General features: G+C 38.2%; 1 protein-coding gene across 4 annotated transcripts in view; it reads right to left on the bottom strand.

Moving 5' to 3' along the window:
• Positions 1–1,602: 1,602 nt before the first annotated feature.
• Positions 1,603–21,477, bottom strand: part of KIN (Kin17 DNA and RNA binding protein) — a 27,948-nt gene continuing 8,073 nt past the window's right edge. For 3 of the 4 annotated variants that reach the window (XM_019738216.2, XM_019738212.2, XM_074325013.1), the window contains 11 exons: positions 20,177–20,220; positions 19,970–20,092; positions 18,975–19,156; positions 18,135–18,183; positions 17,135–17,192; positions 13,832–13,961; positions 11,302–11,352; positions 8,333–8,401; positions 7,435–7,534; positions 5,874–5,974; positions 1,603–1,940 (listed from right to left, as the gene is read on the bottom strand). In XM_019738216.2, coding sequence (XP_019593775.1) covers positions 1,878–1,940; positions 5,874–5,974; positions 7,435–7,534; positions 8,333–8,401; positions 11,302–11,352; positions 13,832–13,961; positions 17,135–17,192; positions 18,135–18,183; positions 18,975–19,156; positions 19,970–20,092; positions 20,177–20,220 — 970 coding nt within the window. In that variant the 3' untranslated portion in view covers positions 1,603–1,877. The remainder of the gene's footprint in view (positions 1,941–5,873; positions 5,975–7,434; positions 7,535–8,332; positions 8,402–11,301; positions 11,353–13,831; positions 13,962–17,134; positions 17,193–18,134; positions 18,184–18,974; positions 19,157–19,969; positions 20,093–20,176; positions 20,221–21,477) is intronic. The other variant, XM_019738214.2, reaches the window with a different exon arrangement.

The following is a 21,477-nucleotide window of genomic DNA, read 5'->3' as shown; positions in this document are numbered from 1 at the left end:
CAACCCACATTTGAAAAAGTGAGTGATTATCTTTTGACCTAATTGTAAAATGTTAAATAAATACGATTATTTCTATAATCCAGTCTCAGTACTGAAGAGGTAGATGGCATTGCCTTTTAGTTTCATTCTTCTATAAAAATTGGTCACCTATGATACATTAAAAAAAAAAAAAGTACATCTTCTCTATTTCCTATTTCAAAAATACTAGTCTTAAAATGCTAATATTCAACCCAAACTTCAAAAGTAATTGTAATTGTTCTTGTAATTGTTAGTTGGTAAAAATTTTAACTTTAAAGCTTCTCCTTTAGCTAAGTTTAATTTGAGTCCTGGTATTTCCTATGTGCTCTGTTGCTTTTAGTATGAAAATGCTGGGGTACAAATTTACATGCTGGCTACTGAACAGTAGAGTCCTATCGAAAGGACTAGATTTAAAATCAAATCTATGTTATTCAAATTATCAATACTTTGATGAAAGCTAGTGTTTTGAAATTCATTGCCTGTAAAATAATCTTACTAATACAGTTCGCCAGGAGTCATTTTAGTACTTAGAGGTATGAAGTCTTAGGCAAGTCATTCCACATGCTTTAAAGGATCACTTCATACCATAAACAGTAGCATCTTTTCTTCAGCCTTATCCCAACTGGAAGTGACTCCACAGACTCAGTGAAGGCCCAGCTGCTCACACTCTTTGAGTCCCACTGCACGTGTAGCTAAGGTCTGCTCCTTTCCAGTTACATGAACTAGAAATTTCCTTTCCTTTTATTTTTTTTGTGCATAAGCAAATGTGAGGTCGGTTTCCTGTTTTCTGCATCCCTGAATAATACATGGCTCTACTTATTTAAAAAATGTATAGTTCAACATTGCTGGTGGGATTGCAAATGGTGCAGCCCCTTTGGAACAGTCTGGCAGTTCCACAAAATGTTAAACAGGAAATCACATGAGTTACAGTGTGACTCAGCACCTCCACTCCAGGAACTCACAGCTTGTGTTCTCACTGAATTTTGTACACGAATGTTCACAGGATTCATAACAGCCCCATTTTTATTGAACGGATAAAAAAATGTTGTCCATCCATATACTTTCCATTTTATTGCTGTTCAGCAATAAAAAGGAATGAAGTGGGGGGAAAAAAGGAATGAAGCACTGATACCGCCACATGGATACATGGATGAACCTTGAAAACATGCTGAGTGAAAGAAGCCGGACCACATATTGTATGATTCCATGTGTACGTATGTCCAGAATAAGCAAGCCCTTAGAGACAGAAAGTCGATTAGTTGCTGCCAGGGGCGGGAGAGAGAGGGAGAAGGAGTGACTAAGGGACAGGGTTTCTTGTTGGGAGGATGAAAATGATCTAAAATCAGATAGTGGCGATGGCTGTACAACTCTACAAATATACCAAAAACCAATGAAATCGTACATATTTCATGGGTGATATTATATGGTGTGTGAATTATATCTCAATAAAGCTGCTATTTAGTTTAACTTTTGAAAATGGATATTTATATCTACAATTCAACGTTACTACTTTACTACAAAAATATAGAGTATATGAAGAATTTCCTCTAGTTATATGATTCTAAGTTGTATTGTATAAAACACTTTACAATAACATTCTTTTAATGAAGATTAAAAATCAAGGAAATATTACAAAGAAAATAAAAATAACAAGGACAAATTTACATGGTTTTGATACTTCATGAGACATAATTAGATTTTTCTCTAAGTTTCACTAAACAACTATACAGTAATAGTTAAATAAATCCATTGGTTTATACAAAAGAAACACCCTCACACAGTAGAGAGTCTCATAATGCCTCGGTGAACACCAATTTGATGCTTTAGGACTTTAATATGCTGTTAACAAATTTTCAAACTCAAGCAAGTTTGGAAATGTCTTCATACTGAATTCCTTCAACTCTGCGTCCTTTTAAAGGGCCCTGCAAATTAAAATAATTGAGGAAAAGGTTAAAAACACACATGTACTTAAAAGACACGAAAATGACACTACACTTCTGAATACAAATTTGCCTTTTCCATATCCTGAAAATACCATCCAGGATGCTAACGTTTCTATCGCTATAAATTTTAAGAACATTCTATGGCATTCTCATTAAGAACTATCACACATTCTTCAATGGTATCTGAAAAGTGTTGTCACTAGATACTGCAGCAAGATCTGCCAGTTGTTCACCATCTCCTCTGCCTCCTGGATAAACAGTTAGATTTCCTAGCTCCCCGTGTGGTTAGGTGTGGCCATGGAGCAGCCCACGGACGTGAACAGAAGGATGTGTGCCCCTCCAAGCCCAGGCCATGCTGTCCTCTACCCTCAATCCAAAGCTCCCCCTTGGTCCGCCTGAAGCACACAACATGACAGCTGTAAAAGCCACTTGTTGAGGATGGTAGAGCCACAAGTTGGAAGGACCCTGGGCTCACAATTACCTCTTATTACCTCTTAGAACAGAGCTGTTCCCTGATCAAGAGCACCATTTTGGATTTTTAGCACAAGAGGTAAACCTCTATTATGTTTGTACCATTATCAATTTGATAATTTCTTTCTCTCCTTTTTTTCCCTCCTTCTTTCCTTCCTTCCTTCCTTCCTTCCTTCCTTCCTTCCTTCCTTCCCTTCCCTTCCCTTCCCTTCCCTTCCTTCCTTCCTTCCTTCCCTTCCTTCCTTCCCTTCCTTCCTTCCTTCCCTTCCTTCCTTCCCTTCCTTCCTTCCCTTCCTTCCCTTCCTTCCTTCCTTCCTTCCCTTCCTTCCTTCCTTCCTTCCCTTCCCTTCCCTTCCCTTCCCCCCTTCCCTTCCCTTCCCTTTCCTTTCCTTTCCTTTCCTTTCCAGCAAATACTATTTTAAGCAATATAAATACTCAAACATGTTTGTCTAGTTTGGCTGTGACAATTGGGCTGGTCTTTATTATAGAAACTGAGTCCAACTTTAAACATATTTTCATCTTCTCCACACATCCAACAAAAAGGGAAAGGGGACAACTAGATATGAAAGACAGTACCTGTCATAAGAGCTGACACAACCTGAGAACATAGAGTCTAAGAATATGGGCTCTGGACCTGGACTGCCCAAGTTCAAATCCCGCCCTCCTCAAGTGACTAAACCCTTCTGTGCTCCATTATCCCCTAGTGGGGAATGATAAAGTACCTATATTACTGGGTTGTTGGTAAATATAAACGAGTCAATACATATAAAGGGCTCAGAACAATACCTGGAACATACTATGAGTATGAGCTCAAAAATTTTCAACTCATTATTAAATCTTTTGGCTAAAATTTAAAAGTTGGTCCTCTCCCTTGCAAAATAGAAAATGATGGTGATGATAATGACTCCAATCCTGAACTTAAATTTTAACATTTTTTACTGAGACACATGCCTTCCCTTCAAGAGGCTTTCTAAGACGCCATTCTTTTAATATGATCATAATGATTATATGTAAGGGAAGTTAAGTTCCCAGATAAAGCATGACCCAGGTAGAATCTTACATTATCGAGTTTAAAAGGTCTATGGTCAATTACAGTTTTATGATAAGACTATGAGGCTGGGAAATAAGAAGGGAGCTAGACATTTGCATTAACTAGGCAAATAGCTAAACAACTGAGGCTATTTTTGAACAATTTGTTAACTATTTTTAAATCTGCTTAATAAATATAAAAATTTCAGGGGATAAGGGGAAGGTGAGAGGTTTTGAAAAATAGTCGGTAACCACAAGATGGTCATGGGGGTTTGAAAATTAATTTGGGGAACGTACAGAGGGATAGTGGATGGGGGGAGAGGGGTTCACACAGTGTGAGGGATATAAATGATAAACGTCTAAGTTTTGCTTTGTCTTGTGCAACTGAAACTAATAAAAAAATTAAAAAAATATATAAAAATTTCAAGTATTATGATACTGACACAAATTTAAGATGCCAGAAATGATTTTTAAAAAAAAAAGCAGGAGAAATCACTTGAAAAGTTTGTGTATTTCATGGCAGTGTCTCGAAGAAAACATGGGACATAAGAGAGACACAGCACCAGAAACACAGACTTTTTATTTATTTTTTTAATATGGAGGCAGGCAGCAAAACAAAAATGAAAAGGAAAACAACAAAGAATAAGCAGGTGGGATTCCTCTTCCAAAAGTACACGCTACTTTGCAACCAACCAGAAAGGGTTTTTATGTGGATTTCCCCCTAGGTTCTATCTCAGTACAGCTCTGTAAGCAACTAAGGCATTAGAAAGAAAGATGAAACGGGGGGTTTCCAGTTCTTGAAAATCATACAAACTGTAAACCAAAGGTATCCGGATGGAACTTAGGAATAGCCTCAGTGGTAATTAGTTGTTTTGTGTTTCTTTGAGAGGAAAACATGAGACAGCATCTAAATTGGATAGTATTATAAAATTAAAAAGTGGAGGAGGACCAACCTGCCATGGAAGTGGGAGATTTCCCATGACTTACACTGACTGACTCAGAGAGAAAAACGTACTGACTTAAAAAAAACTCAATCTGTTCAGCCAGACTGATAAAATCTTCAATATCCTTTTTTTCTCTTATAGTTTATGTGACAGTTTCTAGGTTAGTATTGTCAGAGTCAGGAAAAATAAAATAAAATAAAAGGCCTAATTTACTTAAAATGTGATATCTGTCAAACAAAGACCCAAATGCTTTTTCCAGAAAACCTTCCTGAGACACAATTCTCTAACCAATCCATACAGGGGTTTAGGGGCCTAGGAACTCCTTAAGATAAAACATAAAATTTGGCAGTTGTGTGCAATTTTTTCGGAGAGAGTTTAGAACTTTCATCAGGCTCTCCAAAATATGAACACTTAACTGTACTGGAGATGAAGAAGTCTTTCATTTAGAGATAAAGATACATAATGCATAGTTCAGAATCCTAAAAAAAATTAGGCAGTGGGGACGAAGCACGTTTCAGATCTTTCCTTCTAAAGACGTCTTAGGTCCCCCGTGGCCTCACACACAGACCGGTCACTGAACTAGCAGTTCTAAATCAGTAAGCAATCTTTGATGTCAGATTTCTTTAAATGAATTATTTTATTGATCTCTTCTCCCTTCATCCTTTATGAAAGGAGTGGGGACGTTTAAAAAAATTGACCTCTGGCTTTTCCCCCATTAATTATGGCTCTACAGTCCTCACTAATTATACCATGCCAAATTGAGTTTTATATTATTAGATATGAGAGCAAAAACATTAAGAGATGAAACTACATATTGTATACAATTTTATGAAATAAAAGACTAGAAAGGAACAGACCAAAATATTAATGGGGGTTATCACTTGGCTGGGAGATTATGGGTAATTTAAAAAATTATTTACATTAAATTGTATTTGCAGTGAGTATTGCTATAGACTGAATGTGTCACACCCAGAATTCACATGTCGCAACTTAATGCCAATGTGATGGTATTTGGAGGTGGAGCCTTTGGGAGGTGATAAGGTCATGGGAGCGAGCCCCCATAAATGGATTTCTGCCTTTATGAAGGGACCCCAGAGAGTTCCCTTGTCCCTTCCACCATGCGAAGACACATGAACCAGGAAGCAAATCTACCAGTGCTTGATCTTGGACTTCTAGCCCTCAGAACTAGGAGAAAGACATTTCTGTTGTTTATAAGCCACCCAGTCTGTGGTATTTTGTTACAGCAGCCTGAACAGACTAAGACACATATACATTTCCTTTTTAATCAGAAAATAAAATGCTCTAGCAATGGTAGTCACTAGAGAAAATAAGCTTACTTACAGATTTCCAAGTAGGAGAGAAGGCAAACAAAAAACCCAAACTCTACAATAAAGATCAATCCAACAAAAGAAAAATGGCACATTTTCAGAGCATTTTGAAATTTCTGTCTTTGTGTAAACACACTTACAGTTTCAATGACTATAGTAGCTGAAAAGGTCTTCTCATTGATGGATTCTAAGGTACCTTCATTTCCTCTGTAGCCTCCATTTAAAACGAGAATTCTTTTTCCTACAATAGAAAAGAATACGACACCGAATGCAAAGAAAAGGTCTACTTTTTTCTTCTACTTTGTTACAGCAAAATGCACTGAATGAATATAATGAAAAACAAAGTCCTTCTCTTGGAAGTTCTTAATCACTTAAAAACTTTGTAATATTCTAAAGTATAGTTGTAGATACTTTGATTACTATCAGAAGACTCCTCATTTTTTCCCCACTTATTTGTCAAAGGGATATGTTTTCATTTTAGATTGCAAGGTATGTAAGGTATAATACTTGGAGGAAAAGCTCAGAGTCCACAAGTAATCAGGAAAAAACTTGCTTGCTTTACTTTGTCTCTTTTTAAAATCATAAGATGGTTTGGCGGTTTCATATGATATGCTTATCATATGACTAAGCCATTCTATTTCTAAGTATTTTCCCAATAGAAAAGAAATCATATGTCTGTACAAATACTTGCACATGAACGTTCACAGCAGTTTTATTTCTAACAACCCAAAACTGTAAACATCCCAAATGTCTATCAACATGTGACTGGATAAACACACAGTAAGGAAAGCAGATGAATGGTTGCCTGTGGGAAGTCAGGAGGCCATTGGAGGGGTGGGAGAAAAGGATTATAAAGGGAAATAAGAAAACTTTGAGGGGGGTAATGAAACATTATTTTGATTTCAAGAATGGTTTCATGAGAGCAGTCATGTTTTAAAGCTTATCAAATTGTATACTTTATACAAGTCCAGCTTACTGAATGTCAATTATATCTCACTAAAGCTGAAAAAAATATTTTTAATCCATTAAATGAGTTTTATTTTAGAGGGAAAAAAATAAAGGATCTGAGAAGCGAAATTTTAGAGTCTGACATTATCATTGTGGCAGCAATGATATCACCGAGAAGAGACTGGGTCGGACAAACGAGCTGACCAAAGTAGCATTAATACTAGATATTGTGTTAGTGCCCAAATGATCGAGATAATTAAGGAAAAGCAAAAGCAAAATAATACTGACTTTTACTATCGTGTTTTCCCAAAAATAAGACCTAACCGGAAAATAAGTCCTAATATGATTTTTCAGGATGACATCCCCTGAACATAAGCCCTAATGCGTCTTTTGGAGCAAAACTTAATATAAGACCCGGTCTTATTTTCAGGGAAACACGGTAGCTCAGGTACCTAAATATATTAATATTAATAATAACCCTAATATGGCTGAATTTATCAAGACATGTCTGTGTTTTGCTTCTGGAAAAAAATAACTTTAGGAAGGCAAATTTATTCACGCCACAAATAGCTTCTCAGAGGACTGGCAAACTACCACGTCACCTGAAATGAAATAGGATCAGCTATACATGCAGTTGCTAAAAAGGAAGCTCGTCTCTGTAACTATCAGGTAATCTGAAAAAACTACAGTTTAACAAATGAAATCACTCACTTTGTTGGTATTTGCATTAATTCGTCTGCAAAAAAGGTTTACCTGGTGCAGGAATTACTGTTTCTAAATGAGTCTGGTCAAGTTTCAGCTTGTCTCCAGAATCAATCATCTTTACAACAGCTGTGTATCTGTCAATTACTTCCTGTCGTAAAATCAACAATTTTAAAAACAGAAGAGATATGTGAACACAAATTTCAAAGGACAGAAATCAGTAAAATGAAAACAAGTGAAATTCTAGTCAAAAGATAAGAGTAGCTCCTTCCATAAATGACGCTGTTTTATAAATGCTGTATACGATTTCTCAATCTATGTTTCTTAATAAAGATTTCAATTCAAAGCTTAGTTTAAGGTTTTCATCGGGAAAGAATAAAAGACTGGTGATCTCAGAATAAGACTTTAAGAAATATAATGAGAGGGGTAACTTTGCCCAGCTTGCAGTACAGTGGAAGGGCAATTTATGCACGCACAGGCTGGGCGCTCAATGAAACCAGATTCAGGAAAAGCAAAAGGGAGAAAAGGACTGGGGTGTTGATTTTTAAATTTTAAAATCCTAGAGCGGCCAAAAGACGGTCTCTCAGTCCAAACACAAGGAAGTCCTCCTTGGAATCCTGAGGACATAATTATATTGCCCATCATCAATAAAGAGAATGCATCTTACTGGTTAGCAAGGCGTGCCCACTGAGTTTAAGAGGTACCAGTGGGATTTAATGCACACTATTTGCTCCAGTAAGAAAGCAGAGTAAGGTTAAGTATAAACGGTGGTTGAAAATGACACATCTGTCCAACAATTAGGAATACAACTTTCCTTTTATGGAACCATCAGGAACCTTAGACAGATGCTTTCTGCTACTATGACTTTATTTTTAAGGCATGCCAAAATGGCTTTACTCAGTCACCCATCAGCCCCTTTCACAGATTCCATTCATAACTATGTTCTTACCTTAACAATGCCCTTTTTCTTATGATATTTCTCTCCAAGTTTTTTGGTTATAATTTTCACAATGATTTCCTACAAAATAACAATAAAAAAAAAGATGAAAGGAAAGATATAATTATCTTTTCCGTTTTACTCCTTCATTTTAAACCATGTTCACCAAAAAATCATCATAAAATATAACTGCTCCGGCTAAATAGGAAATTTTGGAGTTCTAAGCCTTCCCAATGATGGCGTTTCCTTATTAATCTTTCATTCTTTCTTTCTCTTTTTATTCAACACAGTTACCAAGGGGAAAAACATACATCTAATGGCAGACTTCCAAAGTGCAAGTTTCTTGAAATCTAGGACCTTTACCTATAAATCTCAACTCTATGAATTCACGTCTTTCATAGACAGCTTCTTCTTTGCTGTGCATCCCAGGAAGTGAAAAGTATCAAGGATTTTGTACTGTTGGTGTTCACTGCTGATAAAAACGCAGCCAGCCAGTCTCCCAGGGAAGTCCCAGGACATGACACTGTCCACAGTGTTTTTTCCTCCTTATGCTGTTTTGAATTTTTGCTACAAGCGGGATTGTTCCAGATTAGCTCCAGCTAAAAGTATTGTTCTTCTGAGCAACTAATTCTGGAATGGGAGAGAAAGCTGGGCTTATTGCATAATAATGCATTCTGACATGCTTCTTTCTCGTTTTCCTAGTTTGGGTTAGCTGTGTGATGACTGATAGTAAAAATGACATCGCCTAACTTGCTGCAATACTCACTATAATTCTACATTTGCTACTTTGAGCGACTATAGTAGGTAGTAGGTGGTCACAAGTACTCCATTAAGCCATGCTAAAAATTATGTTAATGAAACTTCAGTAAGGACTTTGTGGGGAGGATATTCAATAGTAGGAAGACGTGTCTAAGAGAAGACTTGACGGGCCTTATTCTTAAGTGTCTTGTCTACTTTCTAAATAAGCCAAATAATGCCTAAACAGCTTCTCTGATTTCGTCAGAGTATTTCGGCACTGAATTTCTCATAGACCCCCATGGGTACACATTCTTAAAACTTAAAGGTAGCTCATTACATCATTTGACTTTTTGACACGTTTGCAATAGATCTGTTCAAAAACTGTCTTTTCTGAGTTTAAAAAAAATGAAGTTTTCCAGTCTATCACTGTGGACTATTGGCTATTTTAACAAACATTGCGTTTTTCAAAATAAGAGATACACTGAGTCATCAGAGCACTGTTGTTTGACTGTCACTTGTACCTAACACTCTGTAAGGGGAAGTATGAAGAAAACCTGAACAATTTACCAGATGAGAAAATTATCAACAGAAAATAAAATTTAACCGAAAGTTTTGGCAGTGGAAAGAGAATTTTGGGACTAACTAAAACTTGGAATACTTTGCCTTTTTTCTTTTTTTTTTTGCTTTTTGCTTTTAGTTTTTCTTTTTCCTGTAAACCAATGGTTCTTCACCAAGGGTACATATCAGATTCACCTGGGAGGTTAGTGACCATGTCTATGCATTTCACACCAGGAGGCTAGATGGGAGTACTACCGGAACCTGCGTAGTTTGAAATCCCATGGCCTATCAGACCCTAAGCTTCTGTCTCAGAGGATGGGTGTGTGCAATAAATTGCGCCATGCATGATGTTTGCTATTATGGAGACTATGGTAAGCATAGGAAAAATTTTCTTAACACTCCTGGTTAAGAACTACTGCTTTAAGCAAAATTCTTGATTATATTTTCATAAATATATAAAACTATTAATATTCAAATGCTAGCTACTCTAACTGGAAAAAGGAAAATAATTCATGGATGGTTGGTTTCTTCCCTACAAGTCCTTCCTTAATGAATCTTAACCCAAACTTCTCAGAGAGTCAGGGTGAGTTACGCTTCTCAGGAAGCAGTATTGTTTACTAGTTGAGAGTACAACCTACTGAGTCAGGTTGCCAGGGAAATCCTGGCTCACCACTTACTAAATGGCCTTGAGGAAATTACTCAAATACTTTATGCTTATTCTCACCTATAAAACAGAATAATAACAGTAATTACCTGGGCTGATGAGAATTAACTGAAACAATTCATACAAAATGCGTATTTTCCATTGAACACAGCAAGTGTTTTTGTATCAAATAACTTACTTTATGATCTGTCACATGATCACCAGGTAGAAATGTTTTCCATCATATAAGGATATACACTAAGGCAGGGATGCTAAATTATTTTCAGGCCTAGTGGCAGAATGACTATGAAGATCTGAATCAGAACTTTGGACTTCTTGACCTTCCAGGGTATTGTTAATCTTATTTTTCAAATCAGAAATAACCTAAATAACACACTACTTTTCATTCTCGTGCTACTGATTAAACCAGCTTCCTTAAGAATAAGGCGCCCTGTAGGTTTTATACGAACTTCACATCTCTGTAAGTTCAAAACAGAGTATCAATAAATAACAATTTTAAAAATTATTTAAATGTTTTCAAATTATTATAAAATGACTATTTTACAGTAATAAGCAATAATAAGGAGCAAAATACTAAGCTTTCCTTGAGTTTGTAAATTGAAACCTGTTTGTTTGTTTTTTGACAAAGTACCTAAAGGAACATTGTAAGTTCACTAAGATAAGTTGAAAACAAGGACTTTTGCATTTGCAATTCTATTTTTTAATCTCATTTCTGAAACTAAAATCTTTTGTTTTATAGTGAAAATGGAAAATAATTCCAGGCTTAAATTTAAGGTGCCCATAAACAAGTTTGGCATTAAAATCAAGGAATATTACCAGCCCATAAACATGAAGTCACCCTCCAATATAGGTGCAACCAATAATTAAAGATCAAAGAGGGGGGGAAAATCTCATTGAAGTCATAGGTCTAGCTATCAAAGTTATACATAGTTGAGAAATTTAGTCATTTATACCAAATGCTATTGAAATCATTCACTTGAAAGTACATTTAGAACTTAGGGAGCTCCAGCTGAATACATACGGGCTGCAGCCAGTAGTCTGTTCGGGAAGCCCTTTTCTTTCCCTCTTCAATCTATAGGACACGAAGACAAATATAAAATGATCTCTTCAAAATCTTAATTCATTTCAAGCAACATTCTATTTAGCAAAAGAACAACATATGAGGTCAGACAATTAAGTTCATGAACTCATCCTAGAAAAAGTGCTCCATACCTCATTGCTGAATATCACTATGGTCACCTTCGAAGGACTCCTCTTGGGAAGCTATGACACTGATGTCAGTGCCTAGTCCACCTTTCAAAGCAATTCTGGAACTCTTTCTGGAATGGCCATCAGAGCTGTGGTCATATTACCCTTGATGTTCTGAATGTCATCAAAATGTCTTCTTTTCAGTATTTCCCTTATCTTCACGTAAAAAAAGAAGTCATTGGGGGCCAGATCAGGCGAGTAGGGAGGGTGTTCCAATACAGTTATTTGTTTACTGGCTAAAAACTCCCTCATAGACAGTGCCCTGTGAGCTGGTGCATTGTCATGATATAAGAGCCATGAATTGTTGACGAAACGTTCAGGTCATCTAACTTTTTAACACAGCATTGTCAGCACTTCCAAATAGTAAACTTGGTTAACTGTTTGTCCAGTTGATACAAATTCACAATGAATAATCCTTCTGATATCAAAAAACGTTAGTTAGCAACATCGTTGCAATAAGTTCATGAACTTAATTGTCAGACCTCGTAAAACACATACTTCACAGAAGATCAGTGATATAATTTGTATGCTCTGATAAATCAAATAAATGTTTTTTGGGTTTTTTTGCAATTAGCCTTTGATTAAAAAAATGAAATCTGGACTGAAGAAATAAAAGGTGATAAAACAAGTCAATTGACCAAGAAAATAACCACAAACCACCTCGCCTTGGGCAAGGCCATCTGCCAGTCCTATACGGCCCTCTCCCTGCCTCCTCCCATGTCACTGTGACAAGCTGGAAAACAGGCGGTAAAAACAGAACAGTTTCACAGCAATTTAGCACAGCAAGGTTAGGGATACTCTGATGGCGAAAATGAGCTTCCCTGTTGGATAAGGATAACCCAGCTTGTGAACAGAGGGGAAGAAACACAGAACCAGCAGAGCTGTGTAATCACTAAAAGTGTGACCAAATGAAAAGAGAGCAGGCTGGCCATTATGGCTCTACCTCACGCTGTCTTCTTGCTCAACTGCTAAGACTTAGAACCCAAAATACCAACTTTCAAGGGGACAGAACAGTGTGATTCTTCAGTTGATTCTAAACCTCATTTTAATTTCTACAACTTTTCAATATGAACAAAGACTATTCTAAATTTAGCACGGATTATATTCAAAGCACGTAGAGCTGGCTTTCCATTTGCCTTTGAATTAAATTTAAAAACTCTTGTCATGGCCTGACATTCCTGTGCTCACCATGCTCATCTGGCGACATGGCTCTTTCCTTCAGATGCTTGAATTAGAGACCTTTCCTGCCTTAGAACCTTTCAGCAAGCCATCTCCGCAATCCCTGCCTTCAGCCCTCTTTGGCATGTAGCATTTTGTCATTACTTAGTCACTGGTTCACTTGTTCCCAGAATGTCTCTCTCAATAGAATGAAAGCTGCGTGACACACAGGGACTGTTATTCTCCTACTCGCAGACCCACGATCTCGCACCATGTCTAGTCCGTAACAGCGACTCACTGTTTGTTGAACGATGGGATGAGCACATCTCACAGTGCACTCAGATTACTCTTCAAGCTTCCAGACTGCCCTGCATGGTGCGGACTCAGAAACAAGGAAGACCAAAGAGTGACCTCCATCCCTTCACAGTGGAAGAAAAGGGATGGGGAGACTAGAGGAAATGACATTGCAGAAAAAGGAAGCTGCTTCTTGGATCCATTTATCCTTTCTCGTTGCCTAGAATTTCTCTTCTCTTGCACGTATCTCATAAATTTACTGATTAGGTAAGGTCATGTGTTGGGAGGGAGGAAGGAATATTCAGGGGGTACACTAAGAACCTTCTGCAGAACGGCGCCAAGTTCCAGGTAGAAAGTATGGCCCCAGATCCAGACAATCACAAGTTTTCAATGATTGACCACATAAACTTAGCCATGAGGTTAAATCAAATTAAAGCTATGTCACGGCCTTCTCCTGCTGGCAAGGAGGCAGTAAGTGGAAGTCAGACAAGAGGAGAGCAAAAATTGGGGGGTGGGACCATGGAGGGTGCCAATTTCACAGAACCACAGAAGGAGACCAGCTTTCATTTCCAGCTTCCATTACCACCAAAGTCCTTCTCACTGACCTCTACTGCCCATAGCTGCATGGAGAGTTCTGCAGACAGTACTTGAGGCAAGAAACTAAACCTCGGTGGGGGATTCCAACTCTATGCAGATGGAACTGCATCTCAGCTCCTTTTCCCTCACCTAGTATATGCACAATTTCGAACTTTACATGAATCTAATAATGGTGAAACGATTTCAGTTTCTCTAATTTAAATTGCATTATTCCTCTAACACTAAAGAGTTGGTAGGCAGCTCGTGCACTGTACCTCCATGATTTCATCGAGTGCAGATTTCTTTTTCTTCTTTTCTTTTGGTTGAGCTGAGCTCTGAGAAGCCTCTTTCCGTTTCACCGACGCTGTAGTCTCTATCATCTTCAGTGCACTTGGTCCCAAAGAACTGAAGAAAAGAGGAGCCGTGCTTGTTAACAAAAAGTACGCACAGATGGAGGCTTTATAATGTGCACAATGAACAGCACAGAAGAAATCTCTTACGTGATTCATTTATAATACATTAGTCAAAACAAGGAAGGAGCTGTCTGTGTCCCCTACCGGACCACAGGCACAGAACAGGTACACCTTCCGGTCTCCAACCCCCTCCTGCCGTCACCTCACCCCTTCAGTTATAATAGTGCCAGAATAATCAGCTCAGCAGTGATGACAGTATTGGTTCCGGCGTGAGGCAGATCAGGGTTTGAGGCTACTTTTGCTAGAACCTCGAGCAATTGGCTTTGCTAAGCTTCCATTCCTCATCCATAAATGGGGATGACAATGTAACCCAACTTAGGACTCAATTGCAAGGATTAAATAAGATGTTTGTAAAATGACTGGTAGAAGCCTAGCACATTACCATCAGTTCTATTTTTTTAAAGCAAAGATCTCAATGTGTCACTTAAATATTGTTGATTGCTCCTGACTAGCTAGAGTTGACATGTAAATTCGAAATTTTGTAGTGTTGACATAAGATCGTCACCACTGGCCTCGGAATACTTACCCTGACTTATTATGTTCACTGGCCATTGTAAACAATTTGCTATTGACTGAGCCATGCCCTGTAATTCATGCTTTTGCAAATTTGCACATGGCTATTTTATACCTAAAATAATCTCTGCATTTATCTTGTTCTTCATGAGGCTTCTTGGATTGTCGTTTTTTGAACTGCCATAGCATTTTGTGGTATATATCACACTCCACCTTCTATTGTAATCATTTGTATGACTTTTCTCTCATATTAGGGGATGTACTATATATATATATATTTATACACACATATGTTATATATACATATATATGACATATATACATATATAATATATATACATATATATGTATTTATATTTGGTTTATATTACAGGAAAAAATATATATATAAAAATTTTTTTCCCTATTAAGTAGCAGTAACTATCTCATGACTCACATAAAATAGATGCTCAATATTCGTTGACTAAATGAATCTTATCAGTCTAATTATTTAATCTGTCATATTTACAAAATGTGAAACAAAGAATATTTGCACAAACTACCATGGAGATAACCAAGAAAAAAAGTGTGATAAATAGAAAATACAATAGAATTATTTTCCATTATTTTTACGTTTTCTTAAGAAAGGCATTTAAAGGTAGTATTACAGCGTTCTTTTAAGAGAGGAACCGAGGGAGATATGACATGCAGAGAAGATGATGTGATGATGCAGCAAAGAGAAATCTGAAGACTGGCGGATGTAGCCACAGGCCAAGGAATGCCAGCAGCCACCAGAAGCTGTAAGAGGGGAGGAACCCACTCTCCTCCCAGCCTCTGGAGAGAGCACAGCCCTGCAGACACCTCAATTTCAGAACTGTGGCCTCCAGAGACAGAACAGATTGCCACAATTTCAAGCCACCTAGTTTGTAGTAATTAATTATAGCAGTCGTAGAAAACTAATACAAGGGTGACCAATTTGGGGGCCACTGGGACCAATCTTAAAATTCATCTACACTTAGGAATAACAAATAATAAAGGAGAATGGAGAGAAATAAATACATCAGGGTCTAAAACCACGTAACATGTGTGATATGATATAGTCAAGCCTGTCTTCCAGGTCATATCAGATGAATATTTGGAAAAGAATTTTCAAATGTGCCATACATAGAACCCAACCGACTGAGTTCTTCATGATACCTAATATACCGTGTTTCCCGGAAAATAAGACCTAGCTGGACAATCAGCTCTAATGCATCTTTTGGAGCAAAAATTAACATAAGACCGAGTCAATATAATATAATTAATATAATATAATATAATTATATTAAATTAATATAATTAATTATATTAATATATATTATTATATTATATTATATTAATTTTTGCTCCAAAAGATGCATTAGAGCTGATTGTCCAGCTAGGTCTTATTTTCGGGGAAATGCGGTAGGTGTTAATTCTAAAATGTTTTGATCAAAGCTAAGACATTTGGCAAGTCATTCAGAAGCAGTTATACACTGTTGACTCGGCCTATCTATTTCCTTCAATTCTCCTAGCCAATCATTTAGTGTAGCCTATAAACTAACCAAAAAAACAAAACAAAAAAACAAATGAAACACCGAGTTAAGCCCTAAATAAATAACATGTAAAATGCTAAGTAAAATAGAAAATATCATCCAGCTTAAAACTAAATTCTTGTATATACTGATACCTTCCTGAATATCTTCTTTTATGTTTAGCTTTTTAACCTCTTTAACTAAACTGAATGCACTGCACATAACACATAGTGAATAAGTATTTGGTGAAAGAATATGTAGAACTAGAAGAAAAGAGAACACAAGAAGTGGATAGAAGTACCCGACTACATGCTAATCCAGGGTTTTGCAAACTACAGCCTCAGGGCCAAATCCAGCCTGCAGCCTGTTTTTATAAATATGATTTTACTGGAACACAGCCACATCCATTTGCTTATGTACTGCCTATGGTTGCTTTCTCACTCTGACAGCAGAGTTAAGTGGTTGTGACAAAGAATTATATGGCCAACAACGTCTAAGGTATTTGCTATGTGGCCCTTTGCAGAAAGAGTTTCTGGACTCCTGCCTATACTACACCATCTAGAGAGAAAGGCAATTATTACTGAGTGCCTACTAGTGCATTTATACTGTACTAGGTGCTTGTATGGAGGAGACAGGTCAATAACTTAGCCTCTAGTCTCGGAAAATCTTAACACAGCAGGTAAAACAAAAAACATATACCCAGCTAACATTTAACCGTGCTAAGTAGGCTGATAGAAAAAGAACAGTACTGCAGTAGCACAGAGGGAACCATAGACTGCAGGATTCACGGAGAAGCAACAGTTCATCCATGTGAAGACTTTAATGAAAATGAGCCTTTCCTCAAAAGACAGAATCATCTTAAGACAGGCAACTAAGAAAGAAAACAGCTGCTACAAAAACCACACACACAAAAAAACCCCAACCAACCATCAAACAAAACCCCAAAATGAAAATTACAACCAGAAAAGGTAACTCACAACACTGCTGCTTTTGAAATATAGTAATGGACATTTCCCACAATTCTCAAGCTCTAAGGTACCTGTTCATGTGGCTCACTCACCTTGATTTGGAAGATGCTGCCGCTGAACTACATGCTCCTTTATTCAAATTAAATGTAACTAGAAGAGAACAATTGGTGTTCCAGGTATTTCAGGAAAACTGTAATAAAACTTAGCAAATAAGATACCACAATATATCCACATACAAATTCATGAACATTCTGAATAGATGAGAGCCGGAATGCTCCTCTCCAGAGATCACAAATTCCTGTAAAATGTGCTGGATGGACGCTGACAGGGCTGGGAAAGACCTTCCTATGACTGAATCTGCCTCTCCATCCCGCTGCCTCTCCATCCCGCTGCCTCTCCATCCCGCTGCCTCTCCATCCCACTGCCCCTGCTCCCCTCACCAGCAGGAATCCAGTTTTGTTTAGATGTCCACATCTATCACACATGGCTCAGAGGATGCTATGGTTTGAATGCTAGTGTCACCCTAAAATTCACAATTGAATGAGTTGAAAGCCCACGACCAAGGGGATGGGATTGCAAGGTAGTACCTTTAGGTCTAAACCAATCAAGATAATCTCATCGCCTTTCACAGTGACTGTTCGTGAGGTGGACACATGACAGTCTGGCCAATGACATTCAAAAGGAAGTCTGCAGGAGGGGTGTTTCGTGTCTTCTAGGAAAAGTTTCCTCGCTCAAAGGGGACTCCAGGAGAGAGGAGAGATGCTCTCTGTCATCGTCTGGACAATACTCGGTCTGCATATGATGGCAGTGCTGGCAGCCACCTCATGTCCAGCTCCTAATAGTATGAACTACCTACCCTACCTCTGGGACCCTGGTATGGCAAGATCTCTCCTTATTGTCTAGGTTGAGCGCAGTCGGTGTTATTTTGTTTCTTGTAGCTGAGGGCATCACATCCAATTCATTAGTACTGAGAACAATGCAATCCAGATGGATTCCATGTCTTACTCCCAAACATGTGACTAGCTGGTAGCAGGACCAATACAAAACCATCCACGTTAGAAAAAAAAGAAAGAAAGAAAAAAGTACAATTACCTTTTTCTTCATCATTTTCTCTGCTTAATTCCGTAAAAATAGGAGTCTCCTTAGGGGGGAAGAAGGTTGAAGGTTTGGTTCAAAGTGAATTTACTATCAACATTCAATATTCCCAAATTAGGACTTGCTCCCTATGTTGCAAGGCAGCTCCAAGATACAACTCTAAAATGATGAAGATCCTAATTAAGAAATTATATGTATTGTAAATATTCTCCGATTGAGTTATTTTATAGGATTTGTAAATCTTGTGTTCACTGCTGTATCCCCCGTGCCTGGCACACAAGAGGCACCCAAAAAAGATTTATTAAAATAAATGCCTTGATCTAGTTATTCCAACCCCTGAACCACCACCATGCCCTCCCTTCTCCACTTAACCGGGTTTTGCCCATTAATTCTCCAAGACTCCTCAACCCAGGGGCTGTACATAGCTACCTCTAGACACTCCCATCCTCCCCAGGCTGCAGCCAGCAGTGTTGGCCCTCTACGTGCCCCTTCCCCACCCCCTACTCTCCCCACTGCCAACCTCCAGCACTGCATTCATCACATTCAGGACAAATGGTCTGCCCATTTCTTCCCCATTAAGGACAGCCTTGTATTAGGAGAAGGAAGCTGAGGTTTAGAAGGTGATATAATTATACAAGAGCGTGAAGTCCGTAAGTAAGGAAGGGACCCAGGTTTGTCTCAACTCCAAAACCCGAGCTTTTAGACTCAGCCATTTTCTTTTCTCCTCCTAGTAATGGAACTAGACCTATAAAACGCAGTTCTGGGCTTAAAAAAAATAAGCAGTTTTACTTCTTTGGCCCTTTTTCAGTTGCCTCTCTCAATGATACTGTTGCCCACCTGTTCTTTGCCTTCCAGACCTCTTCTCACTTGCTCTTGAATAAATTTGGCAGTTTTTTCTTCGTCATCAAGGTCCTGCTTCTTCTTTTTCTCCAGTTCCAGTTGCCGGCGGATGGTTTCTGGGTCCCTGTCTATGTACTGAATATACCAGCCCTTTGGTGTCTCATCCACTTTGCACAAGCCTGAAAAAACAACCACAAAAAAAACCAGACACCATAAATTTGCATATAATCAAAGCTAAAGGTAAATATAAATGTGCTCTATCTCTGCATTATTTACTGATTCATTCAAATATATGCATTCATGCAGTACATGAATTTTCCATATTCATAATGAGATTTAGATACTTTAAGTGGAATATTTTATCTCTTTGAACAGAAAAAAAGTTATTCTGATTTTTAATGAGCTAGGTTGAGGCAACATATTTTAAAAAGGAAAACGAGTGAAAGAAGTATTATCTTGTTTAGTAATTTTTCAACTGTCTAAGTATTTAACGTCCAATGAGCACGTGATATTCTGCTAACTTAACTAAGTACAAATAGTCCACAAAAATGGAATAGAGTAACACACTGAATAAGTAATACATGGACACAAAATTTCCTTCTCTTTTCTTCTTCCCAACTTTTCATCCTATGAAGTTTAAAAATGGAAAAAGAAGCCATAAATTGTAAAAATCTCAGTAAGAAGAAGTAACAAGTTTCCTAAAGTGAAGTGAATATGGCGGTGGGTGGGGGTAGAAGAGGAGTGACAATAATCCTTAGCCTACGTGAGAGGACACTTCAGTGATAATCTTGGCACTGTCAAAAGAACTATTCCAGACATTGATACTTGACTGGCGTATACAAAACCAACCCTGGACTACTACGCTCCTCTCCACCAGTTTTTAATCACCCTACCCATCTTTTTTTCCGTAAATTTACATAGAAACTATGACAACTGGTTCTCTCCCCGCCATGGAGCCCCATCACAACTATTCAAGTATGTCTTACTCTTACCTTCTCTGCCCAGCCACTTGGTAAAATCAGTCAGCGTCTCCCACTGAGTGGCATTCATATGGATGTGTTCTCGGTGGCTGATGTACTCATTGTAAACAATATTGTTGTGAACTCTCTTAGTGCCTAAGAACAAAACAGGACGCTGTTGACCCTGAGCAGGTTGTAAGGTTAGGAAGTTATTATGTGCATAATGCCTAAGAAGCTCACCAAAGCGCCTCCTGAGAAGTTCTAGAAAGTCATTGCGGAATTCCCTAGGAGAGAAAAGGAAAGCATGAAGGTAATTTCTACAAACATATAGCATTACCTTCCTGAAATGTAAGCCATCGTACAGTTTGAAATCTCAAACGATATATGCAACATCTATGTGAATATCTGTTGTGAATCTTTACAAACGAACAAGGAAAGAATCCCAAAAGATTATAGCTTTCAAGAATTAAAGTCAGTCAGTGTGGAGTCGAAATTTTGTCTTGGCAAATCAGCCACAGCAAAAGTGACAACACGTCTTTTGAGAGGGTCCTTAATGAAGTCTCTTAGCGCTACTGACTGTGGCATAATAACTGCATTCTACTGATGATACCAGAACTGCCCTTATTCCACAAGACACTGGCATTCAACGTATCCCTCTGAACTGAGGCCACTGTGTTAAGTGCTGGATAAACATAGGTGAATAAAACATAGATCTCGACCTAGGTTACAATCTAGCAGAACCAATCATAACAGAAGTCAAATTGGAAAAGAGATGTAACAAAACATCATAGAATGAACTGCGGGAGATGCCGGAGGTGATCTTTAATATGGGTGGTAAGGTATAAACAGGACTTACAAGTGAAGAGAAAGAGAAGGCCATTCCCAGCTGGTAGAGACAGGAAAGCATCACAGGTTTGAGGAATGACAATCTACTTTGGCTAACGTGGAGGGCCGCTAAAAATGAGTGTGAGAGTGGGGGTAGAACAGAAAAACTGGGAGAAGACATAGCTGGAAAATGTTACAGCTAACTTTTGCAGTGCCTTGAAGGTCATATTAAAGAGGTTAGGTTTTATGCAGATGATAGGAAAGCATGAAATAATTTATTTAGGAGTTAATTAGGGAAAGTCTGTGATTTCCAGAGATAATCCTGGTGGACAGTATACAAGGATAATTCCCAGAGTGTGGTCTCCAGACCAGCAGCATGGCCATCACCTGGGAACTGGATAGAGAAGCAAAGTCCGCAGCCCCACCCAAGGTCAAGTGAATCAGCAAGTGGGCCTGGGGTCTGCCAGCTGCCTTCACAGCCCTCAAGGTGAGGCCTCAAGGTGATTCTGCTGCACGCACTGGTCTGTGACCAGGGGCACAGAACTTGTATAGGAGGAGTAAGAGCAGCAGGTCGGGATACCAGTGAGGAAGTCACTGAGACCTTTTAGGAGGAGATGATGTGAGAATAAAAAGGGTGTAAGTTTACGGGACACTGTAGAGAACCCACGTGGGGGAATTCCCGGAGGGCTCTGAGCTTAGCAGTCTCGGGAGGCAGT

The sequence above is a fragment of the Rhinolophus sinicus genome, linkage group LG02 (assembly GCF_036562045.2).
Source record: "Rhinolophus sinicus isolate RSC01 linkage group LG02, ASM3656204v1, whole genome shotgun sequence".
Classification (NCBI taxonomy): Eukaryota; Metazoa; Chordata; class Mammalia; order Chiroptera; family Rhinolophidae; genus Rhinolophus; species Rhinolophus sinicus.
This window is presented reverse-complemented; position numbering and strand designations above follow the sequence as displayed.